The sequence below is a fragment of the Neopsephotus bourkii genome, unplaced genomic scaffold, assembly GCF_033783945.1.
Source record: "Neopsephotus bourkii isolate Nb327-2 ecotype Australia unplaced genomic scaffold, CSIRO-AGI_Nbou_v1 NB_1820, whole genome shotgun sequence".
Taxonomy (NCBI): Eukaryota; Metazoa; Chordata; class Aves; order Psittaciformes; family Psittacidae; genus Neopsephotus; species Neopsephotus bourkii.
The window spans coordinates 8126044-8150304 of record NW_026902293.1 but is presented as its reverse complement, the minus strand read 5'-3'; the positions used below and the strand labels follow the sequence as shown (position 1 = coordinate 8150304).

The 24261-nt window shown below is 39.1% G+C and overlaps 1 protein-coding gene across 1 annotated transcript in view; it reads left to right on the top strand.

Moving 5' to 3' along the window:
* Positions 1 to 2093: 2093 nt before the first annotated feature.
* EYA1 (EYA transcriptional coactivator and phosphatase 1) overlaps positions 2094 to 24261 on the top strand; it is a 152818-nt gene continuing 130650 nt past the window's right edge. Inside the window, exon 1 of the mRNA XM_061342775.1 lies at positions 2094 to 2194. Within this exon, the coding sequence (XP_061198759.1) occupies positions 2162 to 2194 (33 nt within the window). The 5' untranslated portion in view covers positions 2094 to 2161. The remainder of the gene's footprint in view (positions 2195 to 24261) is intronic.

Genomic DNA, 24261 nt, shown 5'->3' with positions numbered 1-24261 from the left:
TGTAAATCAGCTGTTCTGTATTAGCATCTAAGCCCTCATGTTAATGCTAGCTTGATTCTGCTGCCCGAGGTCTCTGATGTCTGCTGAGGAAGACAAGTCTCTGCCCCTAACAGTGTGTGTGGGTATATATAGGGCCCTTCTTAAATCTTTTTTGCAGTAACTTGGAGGGTGGATTATGTCAGAGCATAATATGCAATAGAGGGCTCTTTTGATGCTGGTGTGTTATAGGAATCTCTCCCAGAGAGAGAAAATGTTCGCTACAGCAGCTTTTGCAAGATAGGATGCCTAATTACGGTTGAACTATGTTATACGCTAAAATATATATGCTTTTTCCTTAGGGGCTTTAGTAGAAAATGCTTTTTAAATGTAGACAATTACCAGTCTTGGTAAAGTTTTCTTTCCATTAGTAACGAGAGCACTGCTGATCTGAAAAGCTGTCAGGTCATTCACATACCAGCATTACATCAATTGACTTTTGAATATTTTTCCATTAGAAAAGGCTCCATTTTATTCCCTTGCTGAAGTGGCAGACTTTCAGCTTGTGCGGTTTTTCCATTTATTGAATTTTGCAATAAAAGAGTTTTTGAAACAGATGTCAGTCATTGCTTAGGAGTGGGGCATTGTTAGAGAACTGTTTTCTTCTGCTTTTTGCTATTATTATTTTACTTTTAGAGTTAGGAGAAATTCTTGTCCTTCCCCTCCCTAACTTTAATTGTCACTTTTTAAAGCCTTAAATAATTTTCAAACATATAATCTGGTGTAAGCACAAATATGAGCACCAAACCCAGAGATTTCATAGAAACAGTTCAGATTGGCCATTGTTCTCAGCAGGAGTGGGACTGGATTTGATCTCTCAATTGTAAACCAGAAAGAAGGGAGTGGATGCATTACAGAAGCATGGTTCATATTAGCATCTTCCTCAGGGTGTGGAGTGGACCTGTTAACACTTTCTTAATGGTTAGATTTTATAGAAGTAGCTGAATGTGTGCAATGAGTAGTGTCCAGTATGGATTTGTTGTGCACAGAGCAACGAGGCTTGAAGGGATTTTAATTTTTTTATTTCTTGCAACAATCCCATTCAGGTAGAAAGATATAGAATAAGATTTCAGGATCTCGATCCTAAAATATATGTGTTTCATATACACAGTGGTTTTAGAACAAATTATCTTCAGGCCATTAGATCTCCGCTTGTCATAGATAAGCAAAATGCTGTTCACATTTTTAAGGGAGATGTGTGTACATGTACACACTCTCCCCCCTAAAATCAGGTTTACATTTTTAGTATTCTTTAGCAGCCTTACAGCTTTTCTAATGAGAATTTCAGTTGGGCTTGTTTGACTTATTTGAATGATTAATTCTGAACTTTAAGAACATCACAACCTTTTATTCTAAAGAAAGTTGGCTATGTGAGGAAACCATATTTTGAACTGATGTCTGTTTGGGGGTAAGCCTTTGTTAATTCATCTCGGGGCTTCACTGTTATTTTTAACATCAAAGAACACCATTTTGGAAGGTGAGAGAACACAAAGCATCCCATATTTATAATTTATAGGAACTAGGACTGTGACCTAATGTAAACTTGAAGAGATTTAATATAAAAATATCTTTAGCTTGAGGGCAACGTTTCGAAAACTTTGTGGATTTTCTTTTTTATCCTGGCTCAATCTACAGTCAAATTTCTTTGTTGTTATTTCCTCTTCGCATTAAAGCACAATTGACGTTGATAGATATCAGGGAGAGGCTGAACTTGGCCCCCCCTGCCAAAAAAAAAAAAAAAAAGGAAAAAAAAAAGTAAAGATGTGTTGTTGGCACAGAAAGCAGTGGTAGAAGAGTTCCTGGCTGCCTTTTATTCGTCTGCTGACAGCAAGCACAACGAGGCTCTCGCTGCCTCCTTTTGGCTTGTGTGGATTTGCAATAAACAGCTCAACTATATATTTATTTTCAAGATTGATTCAATTCAGTGAAGATAACTGCTCCCGACTTGTGTATACTTGTTAGTTAATGGAAAGTCACAGATGTAAAGATCAGCTCTTCATTTCGTGCCAACAAATTAATACGGTGATGTGGTACTGTCTTTTCCACAGGTGTGTGTGTGTGCTAGGACTGTCTGAACCTCCCTGTAAGTAGTACCCCATATATAATTTGGAAGAAGAAATCTTCAATGGAAGACCCCCAGGGAATAAATCAGAAGTCTGTAAGTAAACAACGTGTCAGTCCTGAGGAAAAAAAGTCATGGTTTTTAAAGTGGTAATGATTTTTGTCGAGACCAAGCGGCTGGAAAATCTTAGACAGCTACATGTGCTTTTAGTGATTTGAAGCAGTGAATGATGAAATTCATTGAGAGGTGGAGGTACTAAAGCTGCAGAAAATACGTATAGATTTAAAAATACTTGTCTTCATCAATTCGTATTGCGAAAAGCTGGGTGTTACTTTCTCCAAGATACATTTGGCTTGCTGCATTTGTACTGTTAACATTTTGATCTGTTAGAAAGTTTTCGTCTCATTATTTGAAGTTATTTCTCTTTGCCTGTGTGAATATATGCAAATATTGCTTCTAGGAGAAGGGGGTACAACTCCTAGCTGCCAGGTCTCATGAACAGTGGCTAAATTTGTGTTCCTTAAAAAAAAGATATGTTTCCAGCATTGTTGTTTCTTGTAAATGCCTGTTTATAAAGCCAAAATAGTAAGAAATTTTGAAAACTATCACACATGGTTAATAATGTTTTAAAATAATACTTCATGCTTGGTCAAATGATTAGTGTGTGTGCTATGGATTTTTTAGTTTTGTTTGTGGTATCATTTTTGGCACTTGGTGAACGTCAAAATGCTACATATATGTTTTTATTCTGGATTGTTTCAACAGAAACAGTGCACAATGAAATTGCCTTCTTTTCTACCAGTTATAAAATAACTCCAAAAACTACTATTCAGTAAATTTGGTTAGATATATTTCCTGCGTTTTTTTTTCTTTCTTGTTTATTTTCTACATCTGACAGTATTCTGCATCAGCTTTCAGTCTTCCCCTTGTATATCCAGTTTCCCCAATGCTTGTGTTAGTTTTTCACATAGGAACAGAGTAGAAAGAACCAAGCCACCTAATAAGCCTGTTGTGTTGCATGTTTTTGTTACACTTTTGGTCCAGTGTCTTTTTTAACTGTGTGAAGCAATATGGCTTTGATTATTTTCCAATGTTCATTTGTTCCACACTCTGTCTCTATGTGTACATTTGGGTATTTATCCATTGCTGCTACAGCACTTTGTGGAAAGGACCGATTCACTCCTAGAGAAAGGGGTGGCCATGGTTACTGACTGGTGCTAAACAGGGATGGTCCTGTTTGCAGTTGCAGTCCCAGAGCTTTCAGCACCACCCAAGCTCAGTCCTTGTTCTATTCAGGATCAGGCTTTCCTCTGCATGAAACGCCTTTCCACAAAGCTGTTGGGATTTTCTGTGGCTTCCACTGCCATACTGCCTCTCTGTACACTCAGCATAGCCTGGGCTTCATGTGCTGCAGTGGGTTTGGGTCTGGTAATTGTGTGCTGGAGCTGTATGTAATGACAAATATAACTGTCACTTAACATAACGGGAGTATTAAGGGAAATATTTGTTCATGGTTTGGCACCACCAGCACTCCTGTTGGGGTTATTCATTCCATTCCTTCTTTTCACCACTTAGTCCAGAGAGCCTGTAAAACACTTCATCTGCTCAGAATTTCCCTTCACATTACCCAAGTGGGTGGTAGTTGTGGATTCTATCAGGATTGTAAAAATTTAAATCAGTAACTGCTGCATTGACAAGCACTCAGGCTTCAATTCAGGCAAGGACTGAACAGCCGAAAGGTATATGACACAGGGCAGAAGTACTGCTGTGGGATATGTCTGTTTTGATTGCTGTGTCATTGGATAGGTTTAAAATTGAGCTATTAAACTTGTGAATCAAATCCTGCAATTAAGCATCATTCATAACTGGACCAGTTGCTGTGTTTGCAACAGTGAATTTACCAACATGGGGATTTCTTAAAAGCAGTAGTCAGAAGGCAAAATAGTCTCAGTGAAAATAAAGAAGATGGCATGAACACTGTTTTTGTTTGTTCTGCTCCCTGTGTGCATACAAGAAAGAAAGAAAGAGAGGGTGAGTGATAGATTAACACTCTTCAATTACAACACAAAACCCAAAACCTGTTTGGGATTTAGCAACTCCTAAAACCCGGAGGTTAGGACAAGAGAAAAACTTTAAGTGCCAGCTACAAGGTACTTTTATTTTGGAAATGGACAATGCAAACTATGCTGTGAAAGCAGTTTCAAGTACATGTGAGTAAGGGAGGAGCTTTATTCAGCAGCTGAGAGTTGAAGGTGTATAATGTTTTAGGAAAACAGAGCTAGATGGACAACAGAGCAAGTACCAAGAGAAGGAGGAAGGGAAATAAAAAAGTTTATCAGATAACACTATGAGAGAGTAGATGAGTATGTACATTGCCATGGTCTTTGGCCAAGACTTCTCTGTTGAGAAGGAGGATGATGTTTCACATGGGAATGCCTGTTAGTGTTTAGTATGGATTTATTGTGCACTGACAGCCCATCAGAGTTAACACGTACAAAGGATACCATAATAAGCCCAGCAGGTAAATGTCTGTGCTCTGTTACATTCATACAGCTGAGAGGGGATTTTAGCATCCAAGAAACAGTTTCATCACCTGGAGAAATGGTCCTAATGGTGCTGTCATGTGTTTGGTTCACATTCTTTATGAACTGACTTGTAAACTTCTGCTTGAACACTACATCTGCCCTCACCTTGCATAACACAAATCTGAGGCTGGCTAGACAGAGGATATCAGTGTATTATCCTGCCTGAAAAAGTCACCGATGTTAAGTTGCTTTCTTTCCAAGTCCAAAAAAAAAAGCTTTTAAGCTTGTTTTCTAATAATATGTGCACCTATTAAAGATGGTCCACTTGTGTTTTGTCAAGCTAAACCAAGTGGTGGGTTATTTTGAACTTGTATTTCTCTATTAATAAATTGGTTGTTGATTTCAACCCAATTTGTCAGTGAAACAGGGATCTCAATGATAACAAAGAAGTTATAAATTCCTACAACTGGACTGTCTCAGTGCCTGAGCTGTCCCATCTGAAAGACTATCAAAATGCCGTGCTGTTCGCCTCACTGACCGTTCTCTGGAGGTACTTCTTCATTTGACTTCTGAGCAAAAAACCAATGAAATAGTATGATTTGGCTTGCTGCTGAAATCTGCATGTCTGATACATAGCCAGCATGTTTTCACTTTGAAATGCTATGCATAGGGTTGCATAGCTCAGGTTAGGTTTGATCTCTGAGTTTGTAAACTCTGTTCTTCACCATCCCGAGGAGACTTCTCTTCCTTATTCACTCATTTGCAATGAGTCCCACCTGTCACACATACCTGAAAAGAAAAAAACACATCTTTTAAAAAATATTTTTGAGATGAAACTGCCAGTTTGGATGTTACAGAAATGCTGATTATAAGGAAAGTGAGAATGGGTAGCACTACATCTTATATCAAATTGGTTTTAAAAACTTGGCGAAATTATTGTGGTTTACGTTTGTGGTAGGCTTAATCTGTACCAGCCCCAAATTTGGCATTGGCATGACTGCATTGTCCTAGAAACCCTCTAGAAGGTTTCTGCATCTACAAACATGAGAAACACTGATAATCAGAATATTCTGGTGTGATATGCTTGATGTAGATAATACATCTGGGTTAGGGGTACCCTGATGACAACTTTTTACAAACCTCCAAAAGGACATTTTAGAGGTAAGCATGTATTTTATTTAGTTTGATTTGCCTGTTGATTTCTAAAAAAAATGCATGGATTTTTATTTATTTGCAAGATTCAGCACAAGGAATTTTTCATAAGTAAATACTAGGATGCTTTCAGCAATTGCTACACCTTCTGGGAATATTTTGGAGAGTATTCCTTCTCCATTAGTCTCTGTTTTGGTAGTGATGTTGGGTTATTATATAGCATAAAATATGTTTCATTCCTACCCTGTCCAGGCTTCTAGTTGAAAATTCTCATTGCAGAATTGTACACCAAGAAGTATTTTTCATCACCGAGTATTTCTGATGATGGACTTTGCCCATCTGGAAAAACAGAGCAAAGACTTTGAGGCCCTCAGCAGTCAAGTTAGATCCAAACAGCGTGTACCCAATGAGCCAAGAAACAATGTGCTCCTAGTCTGCTCCAGCAGTTAATCTTCTCCGATTCCCCCTGCAGCCCCCAAACCTCAGCCTTCGGTCGCCTCTCTGGGCAGCCTGGCTGCATGCTTCCAACTTCTAGCTCCTCCCAGCTTCCCATGGGTCACAGCTCTCCTGCTTGCCCCATGCCATGTATTGGAGAGCAGCGCTTGCACTGAAAAGTCACCTCATATCTAATGGAAAGATGCAGAGTGAGTAGCTGGTTTCAGCAAGAAAAGCAGGGGGGAGGTGGGGAGGAGAGGGGGGGAACCAAACCAGAAAACATCCAGCACCTGGCTGCAGCAAAATAATGAATTTTGCAGCAAACATCCGAGATTGTGTGGAATCTTGGAAAAACGCCAGACTCCACGACCACAGAAATGCTGAGTCCATGGGGCCCAGAGAGAGATGGCTGGGGCAGTTCACATCTCTCCGTCTTTGTTTCGAGCTCCTTGCAGTCTTACTGAGGCATCAGGTTACACTCTCTTTGCATTTTCAAGGTTATCTTCACTACCAGAAACGGTAGAAAGTCCATTCTGTTTTGAGATGAGCTGGGATTCAGTGATGTGGCTCTCCAGCCCAGGAGCGGTTTTAGAGGCCATCATGGCTATGCCCATGGGCATGGCTGGTGACAACCAGGCATGACCTCCTGCTTTGAACAATGACATCAATGGCATGTTTGTCACGCTGTCACATTACCTGTTTCACATTAGGGGACTGAGTCTATGAGGGAAATGGGTGAAAAAGCAAGTATTTTACCTTTGGCTGAAAACTCATAGCATCATCACCTGTGAAAATCATCTATATTGGTGCTACCTCAGTTTCTCTCAAAGGCTGGCACAGCAGTGTACTCCCTCCTGCGTCCCCTTGCTATTCTAAAGAAATGTATAATGTGCTTCCTTTTTAGAAAGCTCTGCAAGACAATAACCAACAAGCACCATGCAACTGCAATCTGTAACTGAGCCTGTAAAATGGATTTGCCGCACCCTTCCCACTCCCCTTCCCCTCTCTATCTGCAATTGGTAGTATGTTGGAAACATAAGCCACAAAACCTTCTTACAACACTTGGTGTCAATAAGAGTGAACTACCTGGTATATTTAAAATCCTCACATTGAAATGAGCTGTTGCTAGGCAGTCTATAACTGCTTAATCAGTAACTATTACTAGCTTTTTTTCTTTAAAGACATTTTAGTGAAAATACTCTGGAAAATTGTAAGCTGTTTGTGGACAGTTTGTTATTACTACAAGCTATTCATTCAGCTGGGCTTGCAATAATGCTACAGAGGAATTCTTGATACTTGGAGTGTGCTTTTCCTAATGGGTGGCAGAAACTGCAGTGCTGTAGGCAATGATGCTTGCAGCACTGACAGAAGTATATCTATCCACAGCATATAGTGTTAGGCACATTCATCTTTGCAGAACCAGAGCCTTTAGGCACCATAGCTCTAATTTTTAATGAGTGTTTGTAATTATCTGCCAATGATTCTAACAACTAATCCTGCCACCAGCATAACTGTTAGTGCATTTTCTGCACACACACATCTGCACTGGCCTTATGGTCCTGGCTTTAGGTTTAGGGCAGAGACCTTGCAGGGATTTTGTTGGGGTCCAACAGATACCACCAATAACCTTATAGCTACAAATTCCCTTTGAGGTGAACCTTTGTCTTTATTATGGTGTGAGACATTTTTAGATCACCTTGTAAAATTAGGTGTATAAAAAAATACACAATCCATCTGACTCTTTCCAGCCGCTATATACACTTCTGCATGAAGTCTCATCTTGAAAGCCCTGATGAAGTTGTAGCTTAGCCCTTAAACAGTAAAAAGCAAACTGCCAGTGAAGTTTATTTTCTTTTTTCTAGGTTTTCTAGACCATTGTTCCGCTCAAGGAGCCATGTTTGTTAGTTTTGGCTCTCTGACTTTTCTTCCTTGAGGATAAACTCTCCTTAGGCAGTTGTACAACTATGCACTAAAAGGCTGCATAGCAGTTTATTCACAGCCCAAGCTCCAGCAGAATTCAACTGTGTGACTTCCTGGCTTAAGAGGGGGTGCATCTGTAATGTAAATGCCTACTTGATTTTGTGGAAAACCAGGAGTTTTTTTGTTTGTTCTTGTAAAAGATTCCTGCTGGAAGCTTAACTTTAAAGTTGGCATCCAGCCTTCTCTGCTGTGACTCGGATACTGATCTGATTTTGTGCTTTCATTGCCATTTTTATATTTTAAAATTTTTAATTCAACATTAGCTTTGCTTACAAGCTACAGAGCAGAATAAAATCGCATTACAAACATTGTAGTATTAGATTTTATCACCATTTATTTCTTCTTGTCTGCCCAGGGATTTCTACATGTTCGGTAGAACTAATTTGCAGTCAGACACTGAGGTCTTCTAGAAGGCCAGCAGGCTCCACAAACTAATTTATCCAAATAACCAATCCCTCATAGGCCAACCATAGAAGGACACCAAAATGGCCTAAGCAGGCAAAGCCTGCTTTTGAAGTCTGGAATGTTTTGACTGACTTGAAACAGGCGGCAGGAATGAAGGGATAATTTTCAGTGACCCATGGGACTTTTTTGGCATTTTCAAATATTAGGTAAAACAAAGAGAAATTGCTTGTTCTAATTTAGAAAGACTTAGCAATCCGGAAGGTAACCAGACTCAGAATTGAGTACTAAGGTATAAAGCTGAAGTTTACTCAATACATTGAGGGTTTGCATCTGGGTATATAGTATTTACACACCCACACATACACACACTGCTTTACTTATACATGCACATACCTAAACTGTTTTTTGAATTTCACTTTGATAACGAAGCTTGAGTACAGTGTATATCCATGCAATATTAAGTGAACTACCTGAAACACTGTTCTTAAGTTCATACTGTTTTTCTTGAAACAATCACTTTTAATTAGTAGGATGTGCTTCTGTTGCTGCTTCAAAAGCTGGGATACTCACTCAGGTGCCAAGACTTACATGCCATACCAGTTTTCTTACACCCCCTGTCCAGGTGCCATTTGAGTAAATGTAGAAATTAATATAATTCTTGAGTTTTCCAGTCTAAAGTGGTCTTGCAGACACAAAGGGTATGTATTTTGATGCATACAGAAACCCACAATTTTCTATGAACACTTATAAGGAGAGAGAGAATATAAATAATTAGGAACAAAATTAAAACATTACAGATCGGGTTCTTCATATTCAGCTGCAGCTGCTTGATATGTGTCTTAAAGACAGTATGGAGCAATCATCTCATGTATTTCAGCAACTCCCTTAGAGACATGCTTTTGTATATTTTGTCTCAAAATTACCAAGCAGATTTATGTGATGGGTCCAATCCAGTTTAGCAACACCACTGACACAGACCACCTTCATCTCTTTGCTTTTTCCCCATGATGTTGACTCACAGATAAGTTGGAGCTTTCTAGCAGAAAGAGTGTTGTCTGTAAGGAGGAATCAGTAAGCCAGTAGTGAAGCTTCCCTACCCATGCTTAATAGAAGTATGTTTCCTTAATGCAGTATTTTGACAAGGATTTTGGTCACCAGCTCACCCTTTTCCATTTGACATCCTTGGTGATTCTTGGGAGCTGTAAAGACATAAAGCTCGCAGTTAAGGGGGAGAGTAAATGCCATCTCGTGTGCACTTACAGTGTGGTTACATGTTTAGGGGTCTAGAGATCTGTGGGGATTATGTGTGTGTCTTGTCAACTTTATGGATAGAAATTTTAAGCTGGCAGTTTAAAGTTGGCGCTTAAAGCTCTGTGGTATTTAGTTAGGCTATAGCTGCTGATGGTACTGCTCCTACAGACACAGTAAACTCCTGGATTTAGTTTGTCATTTTACGTGGGATACTGAAATATAAGTTTCTCCCAATTTCAGGTTTGTCTGAAGTATTTGTGCTTAGTATTGTCCTATGGCAATAGACAAATATGATAGGATGACAGAGAAATCCTGTTCAGTGCAGTTTTCAATCTTATATATGCTGACCTCAGATTAGTGGATTTCAGAAACACGATGTTTAAATTAATGTTATTTTGGTGTGAGTGTATATATGTGTCTCTGTGTGTGTCTGTGTGCATGGAATGTATTAGATTAAATTAAGTTATGTTCCAGCTTTTACTTGAGGAATATAATTTTGTTAGTAGTTAATAATGTTAATGCCACGATTTTCTCATGTTTACATATATGGCTACAATAATATCAAATTATATTTGCTGGGGGTAAGATTAGTCAGTCAAGGACCTAGTTACAAAGGAGAAATTAAAATTCAGAGTTTGTAGGAAAGAGATGCTTCTCTATTTCTGTCTGCCTCGCTTTAGCTGCGTTGTCTAGACTGTCCTAGAAGTCATAGACTCGCTGGTTCTGCAATCTATGTGCGTGGCACAGCATCAGAGTCTGGCAGTGAGTGAGGAGGCTTCGTAGGCATTTCTCATCAATCATATAGAATTTGTCATTCTGACATTTTTGGCATTCAAAGCCTTATATTCTGCCACCAGCATTCACATAGGGTGAACTTTCTGTTATACCAACAATGCACCTAGACAACTGTGCAGTGCAGCAGATGGGAGAAAATTTCTTCCCAGCTCCTATGGTGATCAGCTCATACCCTGAAGCACATGATCTGATTATCCTGATTATAATTTACAGAGCTATAAATGTTGTTAATGGTCATAAGTCAATGAATGAAATTGCTTGAAGATAAAAAATAGGTAATTTTTTTCTCAATCTGTTTTAAAATGAGGAAGTAGGAGAATAAGCAATTTCAGGGACACTTGCACACTCCTTACGCAGTGGAGTAATTTAATAATGTAAGTGTTATATTTGATCAGAATGAACGGGGATTAAAAGAGAGAGAGCTTTTAGAGTAGACAACCACTTTTAGGATGCTTGTAGATTCAGGTATTGCTCTTGCTGAATGTGTGTTTTGTCCTGTAGATATTTTTAGGAAAGTAAGCATGATCTATTTTTTATTTTATTTTTATTCTTAATAATTGGACATATTTTTCATGTTTGACCACCCTTTTAGGCCTGTAAATAATTTAAAAGATCTAAAAGTATCTCTGTATTCAGAATCAACGAGTTAAATGCTTGTATGCCTTGCTTTCACCTTCATTTATTTGTACATGAAAAAATAATCTAAATTTAGGGATGACCTGTTTCATTTCTATTTTTCTACCCTTGAAGTGTTTTTTGAGAACAAGGTATATTTAGTGGTAGACTGATGGGTACATCAGATGTGTCATTTGTACCAATATTTCTGAAAAGGAAAAGGTGTAAGATCTATGTTTTATTTTTCTCTGGTTTTAGTAAGTCACTGTAAAAGCTAAGTGGCACATCAAGCAGGTTTATATAGTGCAGACACTGCATAAATCCTCTGCTCAGTCCCTGGAAGGGCTGTACGCTGCCATTATGCTTTCTATAAACAGAAGACAAGCACACTGCCAAATCCTTGCAGCACTGGACACCAGCTCTTTCTGTTCTTAGCTTGTCTTGTTTATTGTTGCTCAAAGGCTCTCGTTTGCCAGTATTGCATCTGCTTTTGGTCGTCAGGAGCAAAGAGTATCTTGCACTTCTTGGTACGTGGACTCTCTATCTTCTCAATTTCTTCTCCATCTGTACTTTTAAATAAAGTAATTAGACAGTATTTTGGTCTGACTTTGGAGAGTTAAGGACAATAGCTACTCAGAAGCAAACAATTCTGTGGTTCTGGGGCTGGACAAGGAGACAGGAGCCTTCTATAAAAGCGTGGAGAACACTCAGATTTGGACTGACAAAGAAGAGCAAGAGGTATGTGAATGTGCGTAAATTGAGTTAGACAGCATAGCTTGCTGTTCTGCATCTAACAGGGACCAGGAGCAGACATTTAAAGAGAGTAGGGAAATAAAGCAAATCCTGCTTTTGATTAGATGGAAAATATAGACAAACCATTTTGTTTAGTGCTGTCCTTCATGGACTTGCTTTTATTTGGACATATTTATCCTTTGAACCTTGGTGTTGATGAGTTCCACAAGCTAATTATGTGTTTTTTAAGGAAGTCTTTTTGTTGTTGTTTTACACTTGCTGCCTGCAGTGAAAACATGGGTTTGTTAAGTTTACCTGACATGAGAAATAATGAATTGTCAATCTCTGTTTGCTTCCTGCAGTCTCTTTCCTGATTCTGTAGACTTCTGTTGTTCTCATGACACCAAGGTGTCTCTTCCAAGCTGAAGAGTCTTTTTTTTTTTTCCTGAGGCTGCTGGTGAGCTTTGTGTGAGAGATTCAAGATGTGAACAGTCTGGCTTTAGGGTGTTTTCTGTTTTACTCTGTCTTTCCTTCCTAAAAATGCTTAACACTATATGCACCCTTCCGACTGTCATTGGCCACTAAGCTGTTGTTTTTAGATAATTACTGGCAACAATTCTGAGATCTTCTTCCTTGGGAACAGCATTTAATTTAGCACTTATCTGTGCACATCCTCAATTGGAGTTGTCTTTTACTTTGCATTTATTAACAGAGAATTTCTTGTAATTTTCTTGCACTTCTAATGTGTAGTCACCATAATATCAGTTCTCTGTAGGCAGGTTTACTTTGAGCTCACCCAAGTAGCTTAGGAAATTTATAAGCTTGCTGTTTGCCATCTTTTCCAGAGCATTTATGTTTAATAGAGCAGGTCATTTCGGAATTCCACTGGTAACACTGTGAAAACTGCCCACTTACTCTGTTCCATCCTTTAAATAGTAATTCATGACAGACCTTTTATTTTACCTAGTGACAAATTGTTTAAGAGCTTTTGGCTTGTGAGAGCTTTTCAGAAATCTAAATATACTACATTAACCAAATCATCCTTGTCCAAATAATCATTAACTCTTTAGAGAAACACTAGTAATCTTGAAGTTATGACTCCTCTTTACAAAGCCATGCTTTCTCTTCTCCATTACATCATATTCATAGAATCATAAAATAGTTAGGATTGGAAAGGACCTTAAGATCATCAAGTTCCAACCCCCCTGCCATGGGCAGGGACACCTTGCTCTAAACCATATCACCCAATCCCTGGGCAACCTATTCCAGTGCCTAACCACCCTCACAGGAAAGAATTTCCTCCTTATATCCAATCTAAACTTCACCTGTTTAAGTTTTAACCCACTACCCCTTGTCCTCTCACTACAGTCCCTAATGAACAGTCCCTCCCCAGCATCCCTATAGGCCCCCTTCAGATACTGGAAGGCTGCTATGAGGTCTCCACGCAGCCTTCTCTTCTCCAGGCTGAACAGCCCCAACTTTCTCAGCCTATCTCCGTATGGGAGGTGCTCCAGTCCCCTGATCATTCTCGTGGCCCTCCTCTGGACTTGTTCCAACAGTTCCATGTCCTTTTTATGTTGAGGACACCAGAACTGCACACAATACTCCAAGTGAGGTCTCACGAGAACAGAGTAGAGGGGCAGGATCACCTCCTTCAACCTGCTGGTCACGCTCCTTTTGATGCAGCCCAGGATATGGTTGGCTTTCTGGGCTGCAAGCGCACACTGCCAGCTCATGTTCATTTTCTCATTGACCAACACCCCCAAGTCCTTCTCCACAGGGCTGCTTTGAATCTCTTCTCTGCCCAACCTGTAGCTGTGTCTGGGATTGCTCCGACCCAGGTGTAGGACCATGCACTTGGCATGGTTAAGCTTCATGAGGTTGGCATCAGCCCACCTCACAAGCCTGTCAAGGTCCCTCTGGATGGCATTCCTTCCCTCTAGCATATATTCCTGTGTGCCTACCAATTCTCTTGTTTATTATAGCAGCTGATTTGATCATGCTTCCGTTGTTTTAGAGCTCTCGAGTGGACTCTTTGGTCTGAATGTTTTGTGCCTCTTCATTTTGTTAATCTTCCCCAAAGCTTCCCGTGTTAATACTTTCATTTAAAGTTGTCAAGGTCTTCTCTTCTTGCATAGTAAGTATCGTGCAAATAATTAATTCATTCTTCAATGGTCCTGTCTTTACTGAGCATTCCTTTACTGCCACAGACAAATGTTGGCTTTTTGCATGTTTTCCATGAAGTTTTTACATTAATCTGAGCTAACAGCAAATGGTTCTTCAGGGTTTTTTGTTTTTTTGGTTGGTTGGTCAGTTGGTTTTTTTGGTTGGCTTGATTGTAGTTTCTTTTTTGTTCTGTTTTGTTTTTGTCCCATCCTGCATTCTCGTAGGTTAGCATTTGAATTTACAGAACATAAGCCTTTTCCAGTTTCAGGTATTTAGCTGTAATGTATGGTACTTGGCCTGTATAATGTCTTTGGACCCTCAGCATATGCTCCAGCAAAGCCTGAGTCTTCTGCAGCTCTGCACAGGTCAACTAGTCCTGTGCAGGTGTCTAGACATCTAAAATAGCACTGGAGGCTTTGTCTGAGCACCAGAATTGTTTCCAGTATCTTTTTATTTTATTAGTCTTGTAAAATAATATTTAGTAAGTTTGTCCTTTTGTAGTCTTGTTGTCTTTGCAGAGTACAGAATGAATTCAAGCTCTTACAAGTGTTCTTTGCTATTTTGTATCTATGTGACTTTGTGTATCCATGTGTGTAGACAGACTTTTTGAGGTTATTTCCTTACAGCATAAATAACTACAGAAGTGAAGCTGCAAAACAAGCAGAGTACACTTTTTGTTACGATTTGAAGCTACAAGTTCTCTTTATGAATCTCCCTTACCTGTTTCCCAGTTTGTTGGGGTCTTTTTCTTTGTTGTTGCTGGTTTGGTTTGATTTTGTTTTCTCAGAAGTGTTCCACATGGGGCCAGAGCATCCTGTGGTGATGTGAAAAGCTTTTGTATGATGTACGAGTGAGAACCTGTATGACATTTTGTGAGAACAGAATTTACTACCCTGTGGTAATTTTTTCAGTGGGAGATTTTATAACCTGTGCAGACGTGACAGTACCACACTAGGTGAGATCTGAGTAAAGCTTTTTGTTGTTGTTAGGGTTGTTTGAACAGTTAACCCAAACAGACTGTCACCAAAAAGAGCTCCCTTCTCCAGGTGAGAGCTGAGGTGACAAAAGTTCGCTTTTCACACAGTGTGCAACACATTTGATGCATGAGCTGAGTAGCAGAGCTCGTTACAGTGAGTAGTGGAAGTGTTGATATAGCTGTGGTGAACTAAAAGAGGTTAATGAGGTAAGATTTGCAGTAACCTTTATAAGATAAAAATGATGAATAAGAAGTTGGAAAATCAAAATCAATTTTAGGTGAAAAAACAGTCAGAACTTTTCTCACTGAATGTATTCACTAAAAAGAAATCGCTTTGAAACTGAAACTCTGTGAATTTGTGTTGAATTTGGGTCAATAGTTTTGACCAAAAAAACCCAGAAACTGGGAGTGCTGTCATCAGTTGCTGCTTGGGAAGATGTGATTCCATCCCCTCTTCACTCCGTTCTCTGGTAACAGTGCTTTGGGATGTGGTAATGACTTAGAGTATGTGTTGGAGCAGAGAGGAGAACGAACACCTTACCCTTGCAAGTGAGTGTCCTACCCACTTGACTGCAGGTATTCCAAGGAAGAGGTTTGAGAGCAACTTGTTCCAGCAAAACAAGAGGGAAGATGCTTTCGTGGAGGAGTTCTAGCTCTAATCAGGCAGAAGTGGGGTTTGAGTCTTATTTTGCCTTTCACTTTATGCTTTAAAGACTAAGGTTTTAAGCTGAAAGAAGGTAGATTTAGATTAGGTATTAGGAAAAAATGCTTCACTGTTGGGTGGTGAGGCACTGACACAGGTTGCCCAGAGAAGCTGTGGCTGCCCTATCCCCAGAAGTGTTTAAGGCCATGTTGAATGGGGCTTTGAACAGCCTGGTCTTGTGGAGGCATCCCCTGCCCATGGCAGGGGTTTGGGACTAGACGGGTTTTTAAAGTCCACTCCAACCCAAGCCATTCTATTATTCTATGATCCTCTGGGTCATAGGATAGTCAAGGATGTAAGAAACATGTGCTCTAGCTACCTGTTCACCCTTCTTTTATGATCTAATCTTTTTGTTAAAAGCTCTTTCTTCAAAATTTTATTCTCCCCTGGCTACTGAAAAATTCTGGAAAGTTCTGATTTTTGGAATGACTCAGAAGGGTTTGACAGATAGGTTTTGGGAGAGTAAGGACATAGCCTTCCAGTAAAACCCTATTCTGAGTCTGAGCTGTTCATTTCACATTCTTCTTGGAACCTATATCTCACTGGGAAATAAAAGTCGATGTTTGGAGACATACCATTATTTATGTAATATTATTTTAAAGTCAGTAATTTTGAGATTTAAATGAAAATATTTATTATTATCCTTTATATATAGGGAATGGTCAAAGACCCATTCTAAGGGGCACAGAGAGAAAGAGAAAAGCATGTTGCCACGTAAAGAACTTGCAAGTTTAATTTATAGCAAGATATGCTGGAAGAGTGAATATTAGACTTGTAAGTCCATCTGTTCTAAAAGCAGCTTCTGAGAGCTGAATGACAATTTTTTTTTTTATTTTATTAATTTTTTATGAAAAATAAATATAATTAATACCCTTTAATAAGTAAACGAGTGACTATTTCTTTCTTTTCTTTTAGTTGAACAGATGCGCTAACTGAAGATTTGCTCTAATACAGGGCTTTATTCATTTAAAGATCATTAACCAGTAAGACCTCAGGTAGTTCAGCCACCCTGGCTTCAGTGCGCTCTTGGAGCCAGTGCCTGCTGCAACGTTGCTGGATAAATCCTAGGGCCTGGGACAAAAAACAGAGTCTGCATCACCATTCCTACCCTCTGTGGCTAAGTCCCAAGAAAATCACTTAGAGTGCAAGATATGGGGTTCTACTCTTACCTTGTCCACTTTATTCCTTGTCTTTCCCATCTCTGTTGACTTCTGTTAAAAAAAACCTGTGTCCTAAATAACAAGCATGATTCCTTTAGCAAGTCATATATGAACCCTCAACTGGCAAAGCTGCTAAAAACTAAGTCTTTGGTAGCATAGTTTGGTAGATCTGACAGTGGCAGATTGTAAAATCAGCTTGGTCAGCAAATTACAATTAAAAGTGTGCAGCAGACACAGAAGATGTTTTTATTTTAACTGTGGTTCCTTCTCCTTTTGTATTTTCTTAATTTTAGCTTGAAGAATGGGAGACTAGACACCAGCAACACAGCAGCTCCAAATCCTTTTTCTGCCCCTTCCTAGGCTTCTTACAGAGAAGAGTTAATCCCATGACAGTCGGATTATAATGACACCACAAAAAGATTTTTTGTACCTACCCCTCTTGACCTCCCTGATGAAATGTTTTGGCATATAAGTGGGAAGAGAGTAAGAAGTGTTAGCAAAACGAAAGCAGTATGTATTATCTTAATATTTGTAAGTGTTAACTTCTCTTAAAGGTTTAGACAGTCTGTGTGGGGATTGATGTTGGGGCGGGGGTGTGTGACGGCTTCTCTGTGCTTGCAATGCCAAGATGTATTGACTGCTTGTCACTGTGTAGTGAGAAGGGTCACACTAACACCTTTGACTCCCTGGGTCTACTGCGTTTTACAGCTGTTATCTGCATGTTATGACATTTGAAGTGTTGTGCAGGATGAGGGTATGGTGAGCAAGTTAAGGGGGAGGAGGAAGGTGGGAACTGCACTGTGTGGTGCAGTGCTTGAGTGGGTAGTAAAATGCTGTGGAAGATGACTCCAAACTGTCAGAGAGGCAAGTAAGTTTGGAAGAAAGTAGGACAAGTCATTTGCTCCCGCCTTTTACCTCTAGATGAAAGTGCTTCTCTACACACCTGCCTTTCCTAGCCTTTGTCATCTACATTTTCACATTTACTAGCACAGAACAGTCTTTTTTTTTTTTCAGTTGAGGTCAACATATGACCAAGGAATACACCAGCCAGTGCCTGGAAAGTTATTTATGCCTCTGAGCTCCCAACTCTTACACAAATCACCATAAAATTAAAAATGCATGTTAAGCATTTTCCCAGAATGACTTTGAGAGATATCAGTTATATACCCACCTCCTGCTGATGAGTCTTATATCTACTTGCTTTCTTCACACTAATGCCAAATTTACACTGACGCTTTTTAGGTCATCCTAAATCCTTTCCTTAAGCACTGGTACACCTTTGGCTTTCTTCCCATTCACTGTCAGCTTGTGCTAATAATAATCTGTGGATCTCAGCTGTTTTTGTCAAAAGACCAGTGCTCTTTTGCTTTTTTTTTTTTTTCTTTCTGCACTCATTTTATTCAACTGCTGATGTTTTGTGCCACTCTTGTCCCTCATTGTCAGTGGCTAAGTATGAAAATGTTATTCCCTCCAAAGTGTGCGCATGGTGTTCAGCATTAGGGACAGCTGCTAGAAATAGAAGTTGTGTCCTTCTTGGTTTTGCTGAGCAGTTGTAGATAGTTCTATGTCAAACAAATGTGGTGGGAGATTTTATGTAGTTGTTACTGCTGTTACCCAGAGAGGATTGCAAACTTTTGCTATGTTTTTTATTACAGATGACATTTACTGTCAGAGTGTTCTTGTCTTAGTATTTTTTCTTTTTATGGGGTTTTACTTGGCAAATGTTTCACTCTTAAGTATCTTTAATCCCAGATCCTTGCATGATATTAATTTAGAGGTGTTAATATTCTGCCTGCAGTTCTTGCACCAGGCTGAGTAACTGTGACAGTTAAATTTATAAATCAAAAGGAACTGTCAGATACAAGGGGTGCTGACAAATCCAATGTATTTTGTACTTTAACATTTGTTTTCTGCAAGTCATTTGTAGGTATAAAAGCAACATTTGAGTGAATTAAGTGCTAGGACGTCTTACACAGGACCTGTGTTAGTCTGCCAAGAAAAATAAACATGTCTGTGATGAAGTGTATGATGGTGGTGTTAGCAGAGCAGTTGAGGCTCTTGGGGGGACGCTGAACAAGTACTGCTGGGATCACAAACAGGCTGACCATGGGGAGTGCAGGGGCTGGGCTTCTGAACCAGATATTATCTTAATTCAGCGCAGCCTTTAATTTTAATGATTATAAATGAGTTTAAAACATTGTTATTTTAAGAGTCCCGAATCTGTTGAAACTGAAGCACTAATTAACTGGCTGTAACATCCGATGTGTTTAATCCCAAATCTTTGTTATCCCAGTATGCCCAAACTGTCACTCGAGGTTTCATGATCCCTCTGCTGGCACTTCTTAAAGATCTAAGACTTCAGTGAGGAGCAAATTAAAATTCTCCCCCCCTTTTTTTTTTTTACTTGTCGTTGTTTATTTGGATACAATGTTTAGGTGGCAAGGAGAGTTTTGTCAGTAAGACACTGACCTGACATTGGGATGTATGAATTCTCTCAATGGTTGTCCTGCAAGCTGCTTGCATGACTGCAATGATGCCATGTAGTCTGTCTCTGTCTATTCTTTATCTGAAAATCTGAACAGTAATGCTTTCCCTCTCATCATATTTGTCTAATTAATTAGAGCTAGTTGTAGAGAACTTGTGTTAGGTATAGAAGTTGCGCTGAATATTGTCTTGCGGTCCTGAGTATTGGATTTGTGTTTCCTTTTGAAAGTCAGTTGAGAGAGTGCCAGACATGAAAGATGAAGCTTTTGCTTTCAGTAACAAAAATGATGAAGCTAAAAATATTCCTATTGAAATCTCTGTGTAAATGCTTATAGTAACTATATTCCAGTGGACAAACCCAAAACACAAAGGGACTGACCCCTATGCGTTTGTAGTGATAAAGATCTGAAGTCCAGATTTGAACACTATATAATCTGTCCCTTTGAGGGGAGTGGGAGTTATGTGTGCACAGCTAAAGCTGTGAATTTGATCCAGAATTTTCTCCTACACTCTGTAAATGCAGTAAAATCACATTTTTCTGTATGCTTTCTACCTCTGTGAGTACACACCCATTTTATTATAAGAATGTTACATACAGTCTACAAAAAATGTATGCTTTTGAAGTATTTCAATTCTAGAGCAATAATTTTCTACAGCAGACTTCAACATTTTTAAATACTAAGCACTATTTAAATGACACTGTTCAATGCTTTCACATTTCTTTGCTCTCATCTGGTCAGAATATAGTGTGGTAATATTTTGTGATAACCCAAACTGTAGAATATGTTTAGTGATTTTTAGTCTGTTGAGTAGTTCAATTAATTAATGTGATGTGGTACTGAGAGGCAAATGAAGGAAATGCCAGGATAAATAAAGCAAATTTTGAACTTGTTCTTTAACTCTTTCTAACATAGAACAAAGTTAGGAGACTTAATTTTAGAAATCTGCTCTTGCTGCTGTGCACAGATGATACTGTATGAACAGAGAGTTATGTGATACAATTTTAATAGTAGCAAGAATCTTTTATCGTGTAACTTGATGTTTTTTTAAACAATGCAAATTTTAGATCAAACATTTTAAAGTGGTAAATAGAAAGGTAGTTGCCACATGTATTTCTTATATTTATTTTATATTTAGCTGGGGTTCCTCTATTAATCTTTGTTTCAAACATTAAATGCCTTTCTCATGACAGCTGTCCATTCACCCGTACCATGACTACTGGCATGTTAAGTTCAAAGTGGAATGTCATGGAGAATGTGGATAATATATTTAGTTCCTGTCACCAGACAGCACAAGGCACCAGTGCGTCTCGCTCTCAGAGGGGGAAGCCAGCTACTTTCACTGCAATATTCCCCTTCAGTTAATATAATTTGGGGTTTTCTTAGAGGAAGCAACAAGTCTGTCAGTGTTGTTTTTGCTGTAATCTTGTGTTATGAGCACCTGAAAGAAATGTTTAAAAATAAATAATTTAAAAGCAGTGCCAGAAAGAATATGTAGAAGAATGTATTTTTGTTTTTCAATGCTTTTGATATGTGCATGCCAAAAAATAAGCTGTATCTGGAGCGGATGCAGAACTCTGGGTCTGAATGATTAGAAGCAAGCCATTTGAAAACAAATTATAGAAGCTTATGGAAGAGAAGACCTTCCCAAGAGCATAGTGAAAGGCTTAATCCATATTTCTATAAAATTGCAGCTGTCAGGGTTTCTTTTATTACCCTAGCAAAATGCTGTGTCAGGTGTTACGAAGAAGTTTGGCCATGCATTCAGAAAATTAATAGCTTCCTTACATCAGATGTGTTAAATAGAAACATGTCTGGTTGTGTAGCCAGTTGTCACATTTTGATGTTCCTATTGAAAGTTATTTCTTTTACTGTATAATTTATGTTCAGTAATTAAGCTGTGAGGAAAGAGACATTTTGTTGGAACAGTGATCTTCATGCACATAAAAAACGTTTATAGGATGAGACCAATGTTTGCTATGCCAGTCTTGCTGTATATCATGTCAGGTGCCTCTGAGAGCAGTTGCCATTCAGTCACACAGAATTCCAATGTGGAACAATAACAGATTGCAAATTTGCCACAAAGAAAAAAAAATTAGTATTGAGAAATTCATTTGTATCCCTGATAGATTGTCTTCATTTTGTCAGAAGAATAAAGTGGTGGTCAGTAAAAATATCTTACACTTATACTCTGAATTTCAGTAAGTTCTTCCATGTCCTAACATGCTTTCAAGCTTTTCAGAGCTTTCATCTAACCATAAATTACAATTTATATTAACAGCTTAAACCTCTGGTTTTATGAGGTTGGTTTCTTCATTCTCTGTTGTGATTAGCATACTGAAAACTGGTGCTGCACTACTCTCATGGGGAAATATTTTTTCTCTTGTGTGTAATTTTCTATGCTGAACTTGGTGTTTGCTGTCTCTTATTCTGTCACTGCACACCTCCAAGGTGAATCAGGCTTCATCTTATCTTCCCACTAGGAAGATGAAAAGAGCAACGATTTCCTTTTAGCCTTCTCCAGACTGATGAAACCCAGTTCTACCAGCCTCTCCTCATACAGCATGTACCTCTAATTGTCTTGATAGCCTTCCTGTTGAGCTTATTCCAGTATAGCAATGTCTCTTTTATACTGGGACGTCCAAAACTAGGCACAGTACTTAAGATGCATTCTCCCAAATGCCAAATTGAGGGGAAAAATAACTTTCTCTGCTCAGCTGCTTGCACTTTTGCTGATACAGCCCGATATGCTTTGGTCTTCTTTACTTTTGCTGGTTTGTGTTCAAATGCTCCACCCACTGCCCCCATCTTTTTATGCAAATCTGCTGTTCTCCCAGTCAGCCCCCAAGCTGTGCTGTCACATGGAGTTACTCTGTCCAGCCATGGGACTTGGCTTTTCCTTTTGTTCACAAGGTTCCCGTAGGCCCATATCTCCAGCCTGTCAGGGTCCCTCTGATGAATAGCAGCCCTGTCCTACCAATTTGAGGGGGTTGCAAACCTGTGAACTTTGCAATCTATAAACTTGCCTATGGTGCAATACCATCCATCTCCCTGCTTAGTAAAGTTAATGAACAGTATTGGCTGTATTATCAATCCCTGACAGATGACATTGGCAACTAGCTGCCAGCTGGCCTTTATATGGTTGATCACAAACTTTAAGCCCAAAGGTTCAGCCAATTTTCCACCTGCTTTATCTTCTACTTATTTGTCTGAAAGGATATAGTGGGAGACTTGTGGACTCTTGTCCACAGAGCCAGTCATTTCATCATGAAGGCAGTCATGCCAGTTAAGCACAAATTGCCCTTGCTAAAACAGTGCTGACTGTTCCTAATTATCTTCTTGTCCATTGTGTGCCTGGAAATGGCTTCTGAGATTTGTTCCATAATCTTTCTGGAGACTGAGGTTAGGCTGACTGGCCTGTATTTTCCAACAGTCCCCTTGTTCTTGAAGACGGTGTGACATTTGCCCTTTTCCAGTCTTCAGGAATCTCTTCTGATCACTATGACTTCTCAAAAATGGTCCGTGGTGCTGCTTTTCTAACTCTTCTGCCAACTTAGGCCATGCTTGCATTACTCCTCGTGAGTAGCCTGTCACTGCCTTCACCCTCTATGTGCTTCATTTCTGTGGTTAAGCTTAATGAGGAGTGTCTTTTTCATCCACGCTGTCCTTCTGCCCTTCCTGCTCAGCTTTCTACATGTTGGAAAGGACAGTGCTCTGGGGATGTTGCCACTGAGGGTCAACCAGCTTTTTTGGACCCTTCTACCCTGTTGAATCATGCCGAGCAGGTTCCATCTACTGTTCTGAATTATAAGATTTGTATAGATGACAGAGCAGGGCTCAGTCATAGTCTGTAGGATGAAAGTGTTCATGGTAACTTCATGTTGGCTTCTTTGTGTGGGATAGGTCAGAAGAGAAGGGAGAAGATTGTAGATCTGGTCTCCAACCTGGCAGTAACTGTGAGGGAATGTGGAGAGGAAGAAATGGAGGTACACGATTTTCATTGAGGATGACTACTGATGATAACAGCTGATGATGATATTAGCTAACAGTGTTAGCAAAATGAATTTTAGAGCTGAGATTTGGACAATCAAACACAGAGAAGAGGGTTGCTACGAAGAGCATATGGGATTTGTAATGTTTTTGAAAAGTCCTTTAGCACTGGAATCCACAGGCTCATAGATCAAATCTGAAAAAGGTAATGATGAAAGATCTGCTAAAATGCCCCCTCCTCTTGTCTCTTTTCTTCAGAATAATTTATTTTTTAATACACCACAAAGACAAGAATGTATTGGGTTGTTATTAAATTCTATATAACTAAGAGGTAATTGCATTTTATAAAGCAGTAGCCTATGTTACCGCTGTTAATTTCCTTACACAATGATGGCATACTAGACCCCAACATCAATTAATATTTCTATTCTATCAATTCTTCATTCACATTACAACACCTCTTAAAAACAATCAAAAAACAACAGAAGAGTGTGTAGATACTCTGATGCTTATTCTATCAGTGGTTTTGGAACAATATGTATATGGTTTTTCCTCACTTTAATGTGATGCTGAATCCAAATGCATGTTTTCCTGTTTTCCATAGAGCAACATAGGGTGGAAAGCTCTGGGTCTTCCAACGAAACGGGACCTCACATTATTTTTAATTTAGTGCTTAAATCAGGAGACACTCTAAGCTTTAGGAAGTAATGGATTTGTTTCTCTGTTTATTCGAGTGAAAACTGGCTACGAAAACATTGCATTAGAGTCTAGAAGACAATAACAGAAGAAACTGGA